This window comes from Cibotium barometz, chromosome 47 (genome assembly GCF_041138505.1).
Source record: "Cibotium barometz isolate CiBa-2024 chromosome 47, ASM4113850v1, whole genome shotgun sequence".
NCBI lineage: Eukaryota > Viridiplantae > Streptophyta > Polypodiopsida > Cyatheales > Cibotiaceae > Cibotium > Cibotium barometz.
The window spans coordinates 40,276,347-40,291,391 of record NC_141092.1 but is presented as its reverse complement, the minus strand read 5'-3'; the positions used below and the strand labels follow the sequence as shown (position 1 = coordinate 40,291,391).

The 15,045-nt window shown below is 46.8% G+C and overlaps 1 protein-coding gene across 5 annotated transcripts in view; it reads left to right on the top strand.

Moving 5' to 3' along the window:
* The first annotated feature begins 860 nt into the window (after window positions 1–860).
* Window positions 861–15,045, top strand: part of LOC147611673 (uncharacterized) — a 153,446-nt gene continuing 139,261 nt past the window's right edge. For 4 of the 5 annotated variants that reach the window (XM_086784715.1, XM_086784713.1, XM_086784712.1 and 1 more), the window contains exons 1-2: window positions 861–1,706; window positions 2,758–2,989. In XM_086784715.1, coding sequence (XP_086640841.1) covers window positions 1,412–1,706; window positions 2,758–2,989 — 527 coding nt within the window. In that variant the 5' untranslated portion in view covers window positions 861–1,411. Of the gene's footprint in view, window positions 1,707–1,762; window positions 2,568–2,757; window positions 2,990–15,045 lie in introns of those variants that run through there. The other variant, XM_086784714.1, reaches the window with a different exon arrangement.

Sequence of the window (15,045 nt, the reverse complement as noted above, 5' to 3'; positions counted from 1 at the left end):
TGTACTTGCTATTAATTGAAATCGGATCCCATGACTATGTGGTTGGGTGGTGGCTAACCCATGGGCTCAATGTGGTTAGACATGGCCTTGGAGATGATAAATGTTTTTGATAAGGGAACTAAAGGTTTGACTAGGAACAGCAGATAATTATCAATGTTAGCACATCTAGAGTGGAGGTATCTCATGGCTCAAAGTTTTGTGTTTTTCAGAGTACAAGTCATTGTGTAAGGTTGAATCAAGGAATCCTTCTAGGAATCTTCCAATAGTTAGATGTTTATTAATAGATAATTATCAATGTCAGCACATCTAGAGTGGAGGTATCTCATTCTGTAGTCTCTGATTGATTCGTTCTCTTGTTGCTTGACATGGTAGAGTCACTGGAGCCTGGCCCATTGGCCTAGGCCCTAAGTTGATATTAATACATTATCTAATATCGCAAAATCGCATTACTAATTTACTATTAACTAATTACTAATTACTAATTTACTATTAACTAATTATTAATTAGTAAGTTAGTATTTACTAATTATTAATAACTATTAAATTTTAACTAATTACTAATTACTAATTATTAATTAATATTAAAAATTATAATTAATATTTATTGAAAAATTGTAAGAATTATATACCCCCACTTTGCGAGATGAAGACATCATGTAAGATTTCTCCTCAACCTGAATATTTAAAACTCTTTGAAAGTCAGATATTTAACATTTTTTAAATGTTCAAAATTTGAAATAAAGGTAAAATAATTATATACCTCTAAAAATTACAATTCATCACAAATTATATTTTTAAAGGTTAAATCTCAATTTTAACAATTCACATTACAGTAAACCCAGGTTTTTCGTGGGAGGACGTATCATAGAGCTTCCACCTACATATTCTGGAGCCTTCGCCTACTACACGTGTCCAAAAAGTGCAACAGCCAATGAAGCATTGTCCACCTACGTGGACACCATATAGAGACTCTCCCTCGCCAACAGTGTAGTGATATAGCTTTAGGGTTAGGGTCAGGATTTAGGGTTAACCTGTCCACATACCCTGTTCTTTCACATCCTGGGCGCTCCAAGGTCATGGATAATGGTGATGATTATGAGCCCGCATGCTTTTCTTCTTTCTGGTTTCCCTGGTAGTAAAAGCACTTGGTCACAGGTCAGTAAAGAACCTATCAACAGTCTGCTTATTTATTGCTGAAAGAACATCAAGCATATAAACACAGTTTCTCTTCTGATACCAGTCGGTAGAAAAATTCCATTGTAGAGCAGAAGAGTGCTCTCTTGTTCAGGTGGAAACTGTGGAGTGCACATTTTATATTGTCAAGCATTTGCCATTACTGTAAGCTTGACAAGGCATTGTCTGTGAGGCCAGAAGAGCTTCACTTACTGGATAATCAACCTGGTTTTCAAGCATGGGATTACTATCACTGCCACTTCCAGAGACAACACATGCAAGGGACACTTCCTTTTCCGGGAGTAAAGCTTGCAGTTGGGATGACTATCTCCACACACACCTGAGGTTTTCGACACATGCGCTGTTCACGAGGAGGCAAAGCAAGTGCAGGTTGCAAAAGCAAGCTGTGGTTTGCTTTCAGGATCTGAACTTTGGCTTCGGCAATGTGGCGGAGGCTCTGCAGCACATAGGGGCGCGCCTCACCAAGACTGAACAGATTGCTCGGCTTAGAGAATATTTGAAACGAGATGTCAGTAAGATTTCATATGAGTCCCACTGTGACATTGTTAGATGCCTCTGCATTGTCGGTTTTTCCAACTCAATGCATGGGGGAACATTTAGAATTGTCTGCTTGTGTCATGTGGAAATATGGTTAAAAGCAAGACTTCCTTTATCCTTTAAAGAAAAAGAGGGAGGAAGGGGGTTTTTGTCTTTTGAAGGAAGGTTGGGGGTATTGTTATATAAATGAGATGGTAAGGTTATATCACAATACAAAAATTCCACTTTCAGCAAATAGGCAGGAAGAGAGATTCAAACAGGGATGTATGCATACTTCATAAGGGTAAGGTCATACCACAATGCCAAAAAATTCCATCTTGGAGGAGACTGTTAAACAGGGATGTATGCATACAAGACAAGAGTAAGGTCAATCAAAATCAAGTAAATTACCACCTTAAGCAAAATAGGTGGCGCATGACCGTCAAACACAGATGTATGCATAAATGACAATGCAGAAATTTTCAAGGCAGAGACAGCATTTCAGGTAAAAATATACCATAGCTTGGAGAGGGGCCCACCAATGGGGTGTGCCTGCAGCTGCTTAGAGTAGGGGTTTAGAAGGGACAGTAATTGCTGACAATGAAGTATTGGCCAGTCCATACTTCTGAAGTATGGTTCTTACAAGATCAAAGGAGAAGCTGGCATCCCCTTAAGGAAGGCAGGTGGAAGCGCTTATGGCCTGAGATCTCATAACATCATGCAACAAACAACACGGCATACTAGCATCTCAAGGATTCAAACTTCAGGGAAACTATACCTTTCAATTGTCGACAATGTATCGACATGTTTTTCATGTTGCCAACATCGTCATTGGTCAATAATAGAAAGCCATTCAGGCAGCATCTCTGATCAATCAGTTTGTGATACTCTTTCAACTATAGATAGGATCATCTGCTGCTAGTTTTCTGTTTTAATTAATGGTTTTTCCTTTTTTTAAAAAAAGAGTTTTCCTTTAGCCCTCAGATTTTGCAATCAGGCTACCTGTGATAGTCAGACATTGCTTTGATTTTGTTTTTTGGATCACAGTTAGTTTGGAGAGCTTTCATTTCGCTCCAGTCGTTAGGAGGAATGCATTTTGGGAGGGTGCAAGTCTTCCCATCCTGAAAATAAGTGCGAATAAGGACTCTGATGATGAAGAGGAAACACAGAACCATGTTGACTTGGATTTTCCCTTTGTTGCTGATCGGACAGTGACCACCAGTACTCCAAGAGGAGATCTTTCTGTTGCTGCTATCAGCTGTATTGAACAATTTAGTCGGTAAGTGATTGATCCTTAACAGAGGATTTTTACAAATAGTACAATATTGGATTCACTTTTTTCCTGTATAAGATACTATTATAGATCCTGCTTCCTTTTATGAATGCAATGTTATCAGTTTAACTAATTTCAAACATATGTAATGATGGATTTTGACTCCCAACTCCCAAGTCCAATGGGATGTTAAGTGTCTTCGTCCAAAGACCTTTCAAGTGTTAGAATGCGCAGTGGAGATGATGACCAGAGCTGGGAACACAAGAGCAAAATGCAATGCATTTACTTGGGACATGGATTATGATATCTGGACTTATGGGACTGATTTGTCTCGCCCATTTATTTTGGGACATGATATTGCTATTATGGAGATTTATTTAGTCTCACCCATTTCTTTGGGACATGGATTCTTCATATATATTGGATTTCTGAGACTGTCTCGTCTCACCCACTTGATGGGACATGATTATATCTTGAATATATGGCTTGAAGCTTAAAGTTGCGGACAACGTGTATGTTGAGCAACCTCCAGGCTTTGAGGTTCCAGGATCACAGGGGATGGTTTACAGGTAACGGAAGGCCTTGTATGGTCTTAAACAGGCTCCCAGGGCTTGGAATCAGAAGATTGATTCCTTCTTTCTACGGGATGGATTTCAGAGATCGGTTGCAGATCCCAACCTATATCTCTTTCGAGAACGTGGCATGGTCACGCTGATCATCCTTTATGTGGATGACCTTATTCACACCGGCGGTCATATGGAGCACATTGCAGTGACGAAGGTTGCTTTGTCAAAGGAGTTTGAGATGACCGATTTAGGCTTACTCCATTTCTTCTTGGGATTGGAGATCTGGCAGACCTAGAGGGGGTTCTTTGTCTCTTAGCAGCGGTATGTTCATGAGTTGCTTGAGACCTTTGGGATGGAGAGCTGCAAGCTTATCACATCGCCGATGGACCGGAACATGAAGCTTACAGTGAATGATCCTTGTGAGCCAGTTGATGCCTCTCAATACCGGAAGCTGGTTGGTTCATTGATCTGGTTGCTGAACACCAGATTGGACTTGAGCTTTTCTGTGGGGTTGTTGAGCTCATTCATGCAGACCCGCTGCAGTCTCATTGGGATGCAAGATTGCAAATCTTGCGGTATCTGCAGGGTACGAAGGATCTTGGACTCTTTTACACAGGAGGGGGATTGAAGGACGGAAGGTTGGAGTGACTCAGATTGGGGAGGAGATCCACATCAGGCTACAGTTTTCCCCTCGGCTCAGGAGCGGTTTCATGGAGCAGTAAGAGGCAGCCAACTATTGCCTTGTCATCGACAGAGGCGGAGTACCGGGCTGCTTGTGGTGCTGCTTGCGAGGTTGTGTGGCTGCGGAGGTTGCTTGGTGAGATTGGGTTTCCACAAAAGGAGCCCACGGTCATCCAGTGCGATAACCAGAGCTGTATAGCTATTGCTCGGAACCCGGTCTTCCATGCTCGGACCAAGCACATAGAGATACAATATCACTTTGTTTGTTGAGAAGATCTTGGCTGGTGACATCTTGCTTCTTTATTGTTCAACTGAGGACCATACGGCGGACCTCTTCACGAAGTCTCTACCTCAGGGTATGCTCCGGCGGCACTCCAGCTCACTGGGATTGGTTCCACATCTAGAAGCTGAGAGGGGGTGTTAACAGTCATCTCTTGTCTGTATATTTACACCAGGGCCTCTGTTGTGGGTGTGCCCGCTTGATTTAGGTGTTTTCTCATTTTTTCCCACTTTCCATATTTTTCCCATTTCATTCTGGGTGTGGGAGGGCTGTCGGCTACCTCTGTGTGCTGGCCGACTGATGGATTCTCTCACGACTGAGTGCTCTGCTCTAGCCGATTGGAGACATGCTGGCTGCTACCTTTTCTCTGGCCGACTGGTAGTAGCAAGTCGTGGGCTGCTGTCGGCTGTACTTATGCTGGCCGACCAGTAGTCTGGGGCCATATATAATGGCCCCTTGCCTCCCACACTATATTCATTGTATTCTGGGATTTCTTGTGTATATAGTAGAGTTATACGCTTCTCTCCCTCTCTCTCTCTCTCTCTCTCTCTCTCTCTCTCTCTCTCTCTCGTTTCTGCGCCCCTTCCAATTGCCCCTCCTCTCCCCCGGTTTCCGTACCCGCTCGTCCCCTTCGTTTTTGTGCCCTTTCCGGTCGCCCCTCCCATTTCCGTACCTGCTCGTACCCCTTTCCCTGTTAGAAGTCATCTCCTGTCTAGATTTATACACCAGGGCCTTTGTTGTGGGTGTGCCGGCCCTTATGAGGTGTTTTCCCATTTTTCCCCACTCTCCGTATTTTTCCCCTATTTTTTCCCATTTTTCTGAGGCTTGGGAGGGCTGCCAGGTGATGCCAGGAGCACCCCAGTGTTGGCCGACTCCATGTTGATCAGTCGTGGGCTACTGGGCTGCTGGCCGATTGGATTTGATCAGTCGTGGGCACCTGTTTGTTGGCCGACTGCATTTATGCAGTCGTGGGATCTTTTCCTCAGTCGTGGGCACTCTTTGTGCTGGCCGACTGTCCTCTAGGGAGGTATATATAGGACCCCAGCCCCCATACCTTATTTGTATCATTTCTCGGGATCTTCTTGTGTATATAGAGCAGAGTTACACGCCTACATCTCTCTCTCTCTCTCTCGTGCTGTTTTTCTGCCTGCGTTTTTGCTCTTGTGTTCCCAGATTTGGTCATCATCTCCGCTGCATATTCTGACATGGTATCGGAGCCCTAGGCTCTAGATAGTTCTTGGGATTTGTGTGAGCAGGAGGGGGACTGTTTTGTGGCTGATTGGTGGACTGTTTTGGGCTGATCGGGAAGAGGAGAAGCAAGAGGAAGGCGGGCTGATTTGCTGGACAGCCACTTGCAGGTTTTAGTTCTTCTTTGTTCCCACCCACCCACCCTTTTCAGAGTACATCCCCGCAATGGCAGATCTATTTGAGATGGCCGAGAGACATGTGAAGATCCCGACACTCCCCACGTTCCCGGTGGACCGTCAATTGGACGGGAGCAACTACGGCATATGGAAGGTGATGATGGAATCCGTTCTGGAGTCTTACGACCTCGTCGATTTCGTCGTTGTTGGTGTTCCACGGCCGGAAGTAGAGGAAGGGGAGTTACCGTCAACCCGAAAGGACCGGGAGGCCCAGACACAGATGTGGGATCGTGTCAACGCCAGGGTCCGTTCGTTTATTTTCCTCAACTGCACACCACAGGTAATCAATCATGTAAAGCACATGATGCTGGCTAGAGGTATATGGCAGCATTTGGCCTCACTTTACAACAGGGTATCGCCCATGAAGAGGATTTCCTTGGAAGTACAGATGTGGGTTATGAGCCCTGCAAAGTCGTCGACGATGCGGGAGCATATTAACAAGCTGCAGGCTCTTCAGCAGGAAGTTCTTCAGGCTGGGAAGGAGATGTCGTCAGAGGACATGGCCATAACGTTGCTGTCACATTTGCCCTCTTCGTACTCAGCATTCTACTCGTCATTGATTACCAGTGGCAGGCTCAGCACCATCACGTGGGAGGAGCTTGTGTCCATGGTCCTGGACCAGGAGGAACGATTCACGAACCCTCCTCAGGGTGGAGGTTCGGAGGCCTTAACTGGCCAACGGTCGAAAGGCCGTAACTCGGGCAAAGGGAAGGCTTCATCGGAGAAGTCTTCTGAGAAGAAGTCCGACGCTGACCGCGAGAAACTGAAGGCAGAGAGGACCTGTAATGATTGTGGCGAGAAAGGCCACTACTGGAGGCAGTGTCCCAAGCGGAAGACCGAGAAGGGTGAAGATTCCTCAGCAGCAATCATGAAGACTCCGGCTTTTGTGCACCTGGAGGTGATGGACACCGAAGTTTCATTTTCTTCAGGCAGGGAGGAGATTGGAGGACTCTCCGCAACGGATACTCGGGAGTGGATTCTCGATAGTGGTGCTTCCAGGCACATGACTCCTTCCCGTTCCGGTTTACAGGATCTCTGCAGGCTTTTTGGTCATATTCTTACTGGGGATACGTCCACTATCCTAGTTCACAGTGAGGGCAGGATGGAGATAGTTCCCGATGGCAGAGGGGGGAAGCATTCCTCCCAGGTGTTGTATGTTCCGGCACTTGGTTTTCATCTGTTGTCAGTGCATCAGGTTTGCAAGACTGGCGTACGGGTGGAGTTTGATGAGCACTTTGTTGCTCTCTGGGACAAAGCAACAGGCCAAGTGGTTTGGGAAGGTGGAGTGGAGAATGGAGTTTACAGGCTTTCAGCACTCTCTCTCCCAGGTCCTCAGGATTGTGATGAGTGGCAGTCTGGTAATGGCTACTCAAGTGTGGATACGTTGCAGGTGCGGGCTTTTCGAGACCAAGTGGTGGATAGCTTGCCAGTAGATGGCAGCAGTTGGCAGGAACTTTCCAGTACTGATGTTGGTAGTTCTTGTGTTCGTGAGTCAGAGGAAGCTGAACAGGTCACTTATGCTCTGATGTCTTGTAGTGTTCGGGACATAGAACTTCCAGTTGTTGAGGATGTTCTTTTCACGGGGACCTTTTGGAAAGCCAGGCAGGTGGCAGGTGCTTACTTGCAGAAGGAGGTGGTTTCTCCAGGCTTTGTGGTTCCGGATTCAGAGGGGGTGGTTGACAGGTTTCATCAGGTTTCCAGGACTTGTTTGTGCACCGTAACAGGTGGTGATCCTTGTGAGCAGTGTGATGTCTCTGTGACTCAGAAGCTGTATGGTTCATTGATCTGGTTGATGGACACCAGATTGGACGGGAGCTTCCTGATGAGGCAGTTGAGCTCATGGTTGCAGATGTCTCTTTCGGAGGTAGGATTGCGTTTCCTGTGGTTTCTGCGGCATGCGAAGGATCATGGACTCTTGTACACAGGAGGGGGATTGTTGGATGGAGTCCGACTCCACGGTTGGAGTGACTCGGTTTGGGGAGGAGATCCGGACACGAGGGGATCTACTTCAGGCCCAGGAGCAATTTTACGGAGGAGCAGGAGGAGGTTACATTGCAGGTTTGGGCTTCCACTGGAGGAACCCATGGTCATCCAGAGGCACTTTGTTCGTGAACAGATCGTTGCTGATGACATCTTGCTAGAGTTCTGTTCGACGGAGGACAGTATGATGGACCTCTTCACGAAGTCGCTCTCTCAGGATTTGCTCAGGCGGCACCCCAGCTCCCAGTGGTTGGTTACACAGCCAGGAGCTGAGAGGGCGTGTTAGAATCATCTCCTGTCTAGATTTATACACCAGGGCCTTTGTTGTGGGTGTGCCCGTCCTTATGAGGTGTTTTCCCATTTTTCCCCACTCTCCGTATTTTTCCCCTATTTTTTCCCATTTTTCTGAGGCTTGGGAGGGCTGCGAGGTGATGCCAGGAGCACCCCAGTGCTGGCCGACTCCATGTTGATTAGTCGTGGGCTACTGGGCTGCTGGCCGACTGGATTTGATCAGTCGTGGTCACCTGTTTGCTGGCCGACTGCATTTATGCAGTCGTGGGATCTTTTCCTCAGTCGTGGGCACTCTTTGTGCTGGCCGATTGCCCTCTAGGGAGGTATATATAGGACCCCAGCTCCCATACCTTATTTGTATCATTTCTCGGGATCTTCTTGTGTATATAGAGCAGAGTTACACGCCTACATCTCTCTCTCTCTCTTGTGCTGTTTTTCTGCCTGCGTTTTTGCTCTCGTGTTCCCAGATTTGGTCATCATCTCCGCTGCATATTCTGACATTCCCCACCCACCCTTGCTCAGGCCCTTCATTTCTGCGCCCCTTCCAGTCCCCCCCCCCCGTGTTGGCCAAACTCTATGGTGCAGTGTCGGAGCAAGAGCTTAGCTTATATGCTGAGCGAGCAGGTTTACACTCATCAGGGCAGGCAGGCTTCAGTAGAGCTTTCTTTACCACTGACCATGTATTCACTTTGAGATGTATGATTGATCAGGCCAGAGTGAGGAAGAGAAAGCTCTATTGCTGCTTTGTGGATTTCCGCAAGGCATTTGACATAGTACCAGGAGAGAGGCTCTTTCAGCGCTTGTAGTCTCTTGGCATACCAGCAGATATGACATGGGGCATCTATGCATTATATGAGCAAGTTTTTGGGCGAGTTAGATGCCCAAGAGGTATGTCCGAGACTATTGCTAGCACCATTGGTGTGAAACAAGGATGCCCACTTTCCCCCATGCTATTTGGGTTATACATTGATGAGGTGGCTGACTTCATTACACGGGGAGGCGGAGATGGAGTTGATCTAGTAGGTACCTGAGTACATATTATGCTTTATGCTGATGATATTGTATTAGTGTCTGAGTCTCTAGGAGGTCTTCAACAGCATCTACATGCACTCGATGATTTCTGCACACAGAGGGGTCTTACTGTGAACCTTGGGAAAACCAAGGTTATGGTCTTTCATACATCGAGACAGGGCAGGAGTCAGCTGACATTCACTCTCGCAGGACTCTAGGTGGAGGTGGTGACATCATACGTGTACCTAGGGGTTACCTTCTCTGCAGCAACCACGCGCTTCACCATGGGTTCAGCAGCCAGAGCTAGATTGACACGGGGATATGCAGCATTGGCTATGCTAGAGAGACAGTTCCATGAGGCACATTTTTAGGAGCCCCGGACGAAGGGGTGGCTATTTGACACATTAGTCACACCGGCACTGATGTATGGAGCACCGGTATGGGCGCCAGGCCTTGCTACCCATTGGTGGACACAGATAGAGAGACCACAGGCCCTCATGATGGCACGCATGATACGCAGCAAACCGTCAGTACCTCGTGACATTATCCGAGCAGAGTTTGCTGCGCCTCCTATGATGGTAAAGGCCATATTCCAGACTATATGCCTACTAGACAGATTCAGAGAGATGCCACAGGACAGATTGTCATATAGAGCTTTTGAGGCATCTAGACAGCTGGCTGAGGCAGGAGACAGAGGATCATGGTATGCACAGGTCACACATTGGTTTTCACAGCGTGGCCTAGACATGGATCATCTACCACCATTCTAGTATGAGAGGGATGCACCACAAAAGCTGAATCTGGGTGTGCAATAAGTACAATGAGTGGGGGGAAGGGGATGGAGCTCTACTACTAGGAGAATGCAAAGCTATATGCATGGAGTATACAATCATGATATGCAACCTAGCTAGCTCCATCCTGTACCATACTGGGGGTCCCTGAAGAACATGCCTGGGTCTGCTCTGAAGCGAGTCAGTCGCTCTGCACCCTCTCTGTGAAACTGAGCTGTGATCTCTGTCATCTCTCTGTGGTATAGGCGTGGTGTCCGAAAGCCAGGTGTCCTCTGTCTCCTGTGGGCTCTGAGTGTCTCTGCTCTCTGGAGAGTAATTCCCTGCTGTGTAGGGGCTGGGAGTGGGATGGATCTCTGAAAAAATGTAGTAATCTGTGTCTGTCGTCCCCCCTCTGGAGCTATCTGGGCCTGTAATGATGTCTCTCTGTGACGCTGTATGTCTAGAATGAATCTCCCCAATATGCGCTGGTCTGGGGCCTCAAAGATCTGGCGTAGGGAATGTGGCTCTCTGAATAAAATGGGATCTCTCTCTCTGATGGCTGTATATGCTCTGCATCTGCATACATAATGCTCCTAACTCTCCACCTCCTCTCTGCACAATCTGCATACCCTCTCCTCTCGAGGGATCCGTGCTACTCTGCCAGTCTTGATCTCCAATCGATGTGATGAAACTCTAAGCTGACCAATAGCCACTCGGCAGCCATGTGGTAAAAAGCCCTCCATGTATCTAGGCCTCTCTATAAATCCATCATCAGTGATACTCATGAAGTGATCTCTATAGTATAGCATCTTCGGTAGAAGAGGCTGTGTAGGCGATATCCATGTCTCTCGTGTTCAGTACTTTTTCATTTTGTTGGGATGACAGAGGATACCCCACACAGGTACACTGATTTGTCTCATAGGCCAAGTTCGGTCTTTTTGTTAATAAAATTTTTCTTTCTTTCTTTCCTTCTTTCTTTCTCTCTCTCTCTCTCTCTCTCTCTCTCTCTCTCTCTCTCTCTGTTCTGCATTTTTCTGCTGGGCACTTGCTCTTGGTGTTTTCGGATCTTGTCTTCATTTCCACTGCATATTTTGACAGTGGCGACTCGGGAGGGAGAGCCTACATCGGAGAGGCAGCGATGGTCATCTCCACCGGCTCCAAAAAACGATGAATCAAACGGGGGGCAGGGGGTCTGGTACAGCCGGAGAGAAGAGGGAGCTGAAGGGGGGAGAGTTGGAGCAGACGTGGGGGGGGGAGGACAACTGGAGGCGGCCTTGTGGATTGCCGACGAGGACAAAATCTAGCAAGGTGTCCCATGTGGCGGTGGATGAAACATTGGCTTGGGAGGCCAGAGTACTCAACTCTCTACAAAATTAGTTCCCCCCGCAGACTAGGGAGCGAAATGGTACAAGGCACTGAGTCTGAGGAGGCAATGCGGATATGAAGGGATGGAATCCCAGCCGTCCATGCAGCAAGAATAGAAGCGGTGGTTGGGGGGGGGGATTTCATCACTCTCCCGAGAGCACAATCTATCACTGCGAGGAGAGGAAGGTATTCCTTCCTTAGACTTGGAAAGCATACTCTCACAGGAAAGCCTGAGATTCTAGCCATAGGGTCGGATGCATGGTTGAAGCCGTGCTGCCATCTCGCAAAGAAGGCTTGGGCCGTACGCATTGCGACGGGGCTTAGGTGCATGACTCTGTCCAAAGCTGGAGGTGAATTGAACTTGACCTGATAGTAGTAGCGCCCCAAGGGATGAATGTCAGTGAACATTCCAGGCATGGCGAAAAGGCTTGCCTGTAACAAATCCCTGAATCATCCGCGCGTTGGGCGGCTACCCACAATCTTGCATATCAAGGTGGAGGCTTCCAAAGAAGCAACAATCGTGGTGAGGAGTTGGAGATCCTCTTCAGAAAAGGAGAGGCAAGGGATGGTTGCCTCGGTCGGGGATGATAGAGCGGTTGGCATGGAGTCCTCTTGGGGATTCAAGACTAGAAGTTGGCGAATCTTGTCTAGGACAAAAAACAGCTCGGAGTAGCGCCCGTGCTGAGAAGATGAGGGAGAGAAAGGGACGACGGATCGAGGAGAAAGCTAGAGTGGAGGGGAGCAGTGGAGGAGAGCTTGAAAGGGGAGGACGGGCGGACAGGGTGGAGAAGGAGACTAGAGGCGGGCGCAAGGAGCTCGCATAGGCGGAGGGAGAGGGGGCGTCGAATAGGTAGGCAGGTAGCCCAAAGGGAATGCAGGGGGTAGCAGCGTAGGCCGAAGGGGGGGGGGGAGTGGGCTGAGCGGCGCACAGGAGGAGGGGATGGGGGCGACGCAGAGTAGGCGGGCTGCGCAAGGGAAAAGAGGGGAGATGCGGAGGCACACCTCTCCTCTTCTTCTTTGCTTCTGTTTGCGCCTTCTCTTTTAGTTTTGCGTGTCTGTGTGTGCTGTCTTGTGTGTTTTTTGTGTCTGTTGCTTATGTTTTTCCTTTTCCCTCCTCGATGGCACAATCCATGGCTACTTACCATAGAAGGGAATTGTCTGTTGATCCCAAATGTAGACAATTGCATTCTGATTTGTAGCCTCTCCGTAGTGACAATCCCGAAAAGCATTAGTTCTGCGACACTCTTGAGGAAGGTTTTGCAAATATCTGACAAGCATGGGATGCGCCTGTGCCGGGTTTTCGTTTGAAAATCCTGGGCCATGTTCTCTTTGACCCCATAGTGAGACTATCATAGAAAGTGATGATTCTTTTTTTCCTTGGTAAAATGCGTGTTGTAGCAAATGTTGGTCAATGGATAAAAGCCATGCTCGGGGGATGCTTCGTGGAAGGGGTTTACTTTGTAGCAAGAGGTTTTTATGAGGTGATTCTCACTGAATCGAAGTATAAACAAGTGCTATTAGAAAAGTCGCCCTTGTTCTTTGGACAACAAATGGTGCATGTTTAGCATTGGTCACCCACCAAGGGTTATCAGAATTTTATCAAGCAAAGGTGCCGTGTGTGGGTGGAAGTGGTGGATCTCCTGGTTTGTATGCGCCCTGCATTGCCTTTTTTGGTTGCATTGCTGGGCAAGGTTGTATGCCCTCCAAGATCTTCTGGTAGTGTAAATAGATTCTGTATCCTTTGGGATACAGATAAACACACCCTTGATAGGGTAGCAATGGATGTTGAAATGCAAGGAATCCCAACGCAGGAAGTTTTCTTTAAGCTCAAATGGGAAAATTTTGTAGGTTCTTGTTTCGCTTCTAAAAAGTTTGGACATATGCAATTAGAATGCTTGTCGCTTTTATTGTGGCCACTTGTTACGGCCATGCTCTCTCCCCAAACTGCTCCTATGTCTTAAGTATAAACTCAAAAGGAAAAGAATGTAAATCACTTACAGCATGTAGGTCTGGATAAAGGAAAAGTAAAAGCTGCCTTGACAAGCTCGCATGTGGTAAATGTGAAAGATAAAGATGGACCTAACTCTGATGCATGGCCGACTCCCAGAAAAACAATAACTCCTAGACAAAGACCTTTGGTCTCTCCTAACTGGACAAAGAGAGCTTCTACATCTGGTTCGACTACTCCGGTGCCCGACACTTTAGGCAATATTATTAGAGTAGGTAGGATGTGGCGGCAATAGTGAGAGGTGATTCTTTGTTCGCACATGGTGCAGAAAATTCAATGCATACAAATATGTTTGATGTTCAAATTGCAGAATGTTCTTTGCATGGTGACTTGAGCAATCAGGTTGCCATGCATGTTGAGGTTAGCCTCTCTATTACTCATATTCTAAATATGTCCATACCAACCAGGTGCTTTACTTACAATATACAGGGCCTCTGTGATGTAAATAAATAGAGGGTTACCCAGGAAGTGGGTTGGCGGTGTCTTCTTCAGGACATGCCAGAGTCAAGCTACGTATCTCCGGCACAAAGGCTGGACACTACATGGGAGATTATTGCTAGCATCACATCGTGGCACATCTGGAAGGCTAGATGCACTGAGGCCATGGAGGGCACTTTGGTTTATGATACCCAGTACATTTGCAGGATCTGGTGTGATATTATCCACATGCTACTCTAGGATTCAGGGATCTTCGAGGGCCGTAGAGAGAAAACGTGGCCAATTTACGAGAGAACGGGATCATGGCATTTTTTTCACTCGATCTCATATGGGGCCTTGCTTGCAGCACAAGGCACCCGATTGGTTGAGATTTGGTTGTTTTGGTCATATGTAAATACTATGCATCCCCATGTGGTTTGTTTGCAAGAACATAATCAACACACTTTTGCTGGAAGACAAGGAGTCTTCTCTAGATATCAGATTTTCTATGTAGGAACCCAAGCTTTTTCTGGCACCCTTATAATGGTGAAGCATGAGTTACAGCCTATATTGGCTTACAATGATCCAAATGGTCTTTGGCTTGTGGTGCAATGCATGATTACAGGAGAGCTATATGAATTTGCAAGTGTTTATGAATCGCAAACCTCAACATATAGAGCTGCGACGTGGCACTCCTTATGCACATACCCACGGCTTTCAAATACTTTTGTTAGAGGGGATTTCGATAATTTGCCTGACTTTCATGATAACACTTCTCACCGCTCTCACATGATGTGTTCTGAAAGGCAAGGTTGGACTCAGACAATGACTTCTTTGGATGCATGTAATTTGTGGACACAACTCAAGCCACATTCAAAGGGTTATATTTTTCATCATAGCGCTATTTTGCATTACTGGGCACGCTTGGACAAATGGTATATCTTCTAAATGCTACTCAGTATGATGCATACACATGTAAAATATGGATTGATCACACATTGTGCCTCTCTCATCATTCGCAGGTATGGCTTAGTCTATACTTTGGCATGGCTGACAATGACTGTCCGTTACCTTATAAAAGGCTACTTATGATTAACAATAGTTATTTGTTGTATGCTCGTTTCGTTGATTTGGTATGTATAGCTGTACATCCCCTTCTCATGCACATGCAAGAGGGTATAGATTTTGCTTGGTTCAGCTTTTTACAACGAATGCAAGGTGGGGTGCAAGACTATGGCAGGTGGTACATGAGAGAGAATAGAAGACAAA